We start from the raw sequence: 1,006 nt of genomic DNA on the forward strand, positions 1-1,006 counted from the left end.
CTGGGCACGGTGGCTCATGCCTGTACTCCCAGCACTTTGGGAGGCCGAGGTGGGTGAATCACGAGGTCAGGAGTTCAAGACCAGCCTGGCTAGCATGGTAAAACCCCGTCTCTACTAGAAATAAAAAAAAAATTAGGCATAGTGGCGGGCGCCTGTAATCCCAGCTACTCAGGAGGCCAAGGCAGGAGAATCGCTTGAATCTGGGAGGCGGAGGTTGCAGTGAGCTGACATCACACCACTGTACTCCAGCCCTGGCGACAGAGTAAAACTCTGTCTCAAAAAAAAAAAAAAAGCCCAATTTATGAACTGACCATGTTTTCCTATGCATATACATACAAATATAAAAATACTCCATCAGTGTTTTCTATTTGAGACATGTTGTTATGTCTTACCTGAGGAGGCAATTTCTTCACCTCTTTTCATTCCCAATTTTTTATAAATTTCTCTCTCAGGATCGACATAGATTTCATGAGAATATCCAGTCAGTTTGCAAAAAGACTGAAAAGAGAGAATAGTTGGAATTTTTACAAGAACAAAGGAGAGAAAAGTAATGACAATTTAACTTCAGCCGATTTAGCCTACATTTAGTGGTTTAAATAATGTGATTTTTATGTCTGAAACAGATTTTATTCATTAGTCTCCCAATGTACTAGATATTTACCTCAATATGATGGTAGGATGACTGTCCAATCACTATCAAGGTGACATCTGCTTCCTTAGGAGAAAAAAAGGATGTGTATACATCATTAGAAATCATGCGTGTTTTACACAACATCCCCTAATCCAACTCTTCTGTTTCATTCTAATGCCACCTATAGGCTTCTAGAGGAATGGAATAAACAGCAAAATTGTGTGAGTCAATGCAAAGAAATGTATGGTAAAATATTAATTCAGATGCTTTTGCTAAGTAGGAGTTTCAAGACTTACACGTAAGACCTGAAAGTATAAAACTACTAGAAGAAAACTACTACATGATGTGGATTTTTTTTTTTTTTTTTTTTTGAGA

The 1,006-nt window shown here is 38.1% G+C and overlaps 1 protein-coding gene across 1 annotated transcript in view; it reads right to left on the bottom strand.

Moving 5' to 3' along the window:
• Nucleotides 1-280: 280 nt before the first annotated feature.
• Nucleotides 281-1,006, bottom strand: part of LOC116546490 (peroxiredoxin-like 2C) — a 3,832-nt gene continuing 3,106 nt past the window's right edge. The window contains exons 3-4 of the mRNA XM_032272733.1: nt 662-715; nt 281-498 (exon numbers count right to left, since the gene is read on the bottom strand). Of these exons, the coding sequence (XP_032128624.1) occupies nt 382-498; nt 662-715 (171 nt within the window). The 3' untranslated portion in view covers nt 281-381. The remainder of the gene's footprint in view (nt 499-661; nt 716-1,006) is intronic.

Source organism: Sapajus apella, unplaced genomic scaffold, assembly GCF_009761245.1.
Source record: "Sapajus apella isolate SASKATOON/1434 unplaced genomic scaffold, GSC_monkey_1.0 scaffold969, whole genome shotgun sequence".
NCBI lineage: Eukaryota > Metazoa > Chordata > Mammalia > Primates > Cebidae > Sapajus > Sapajus apella.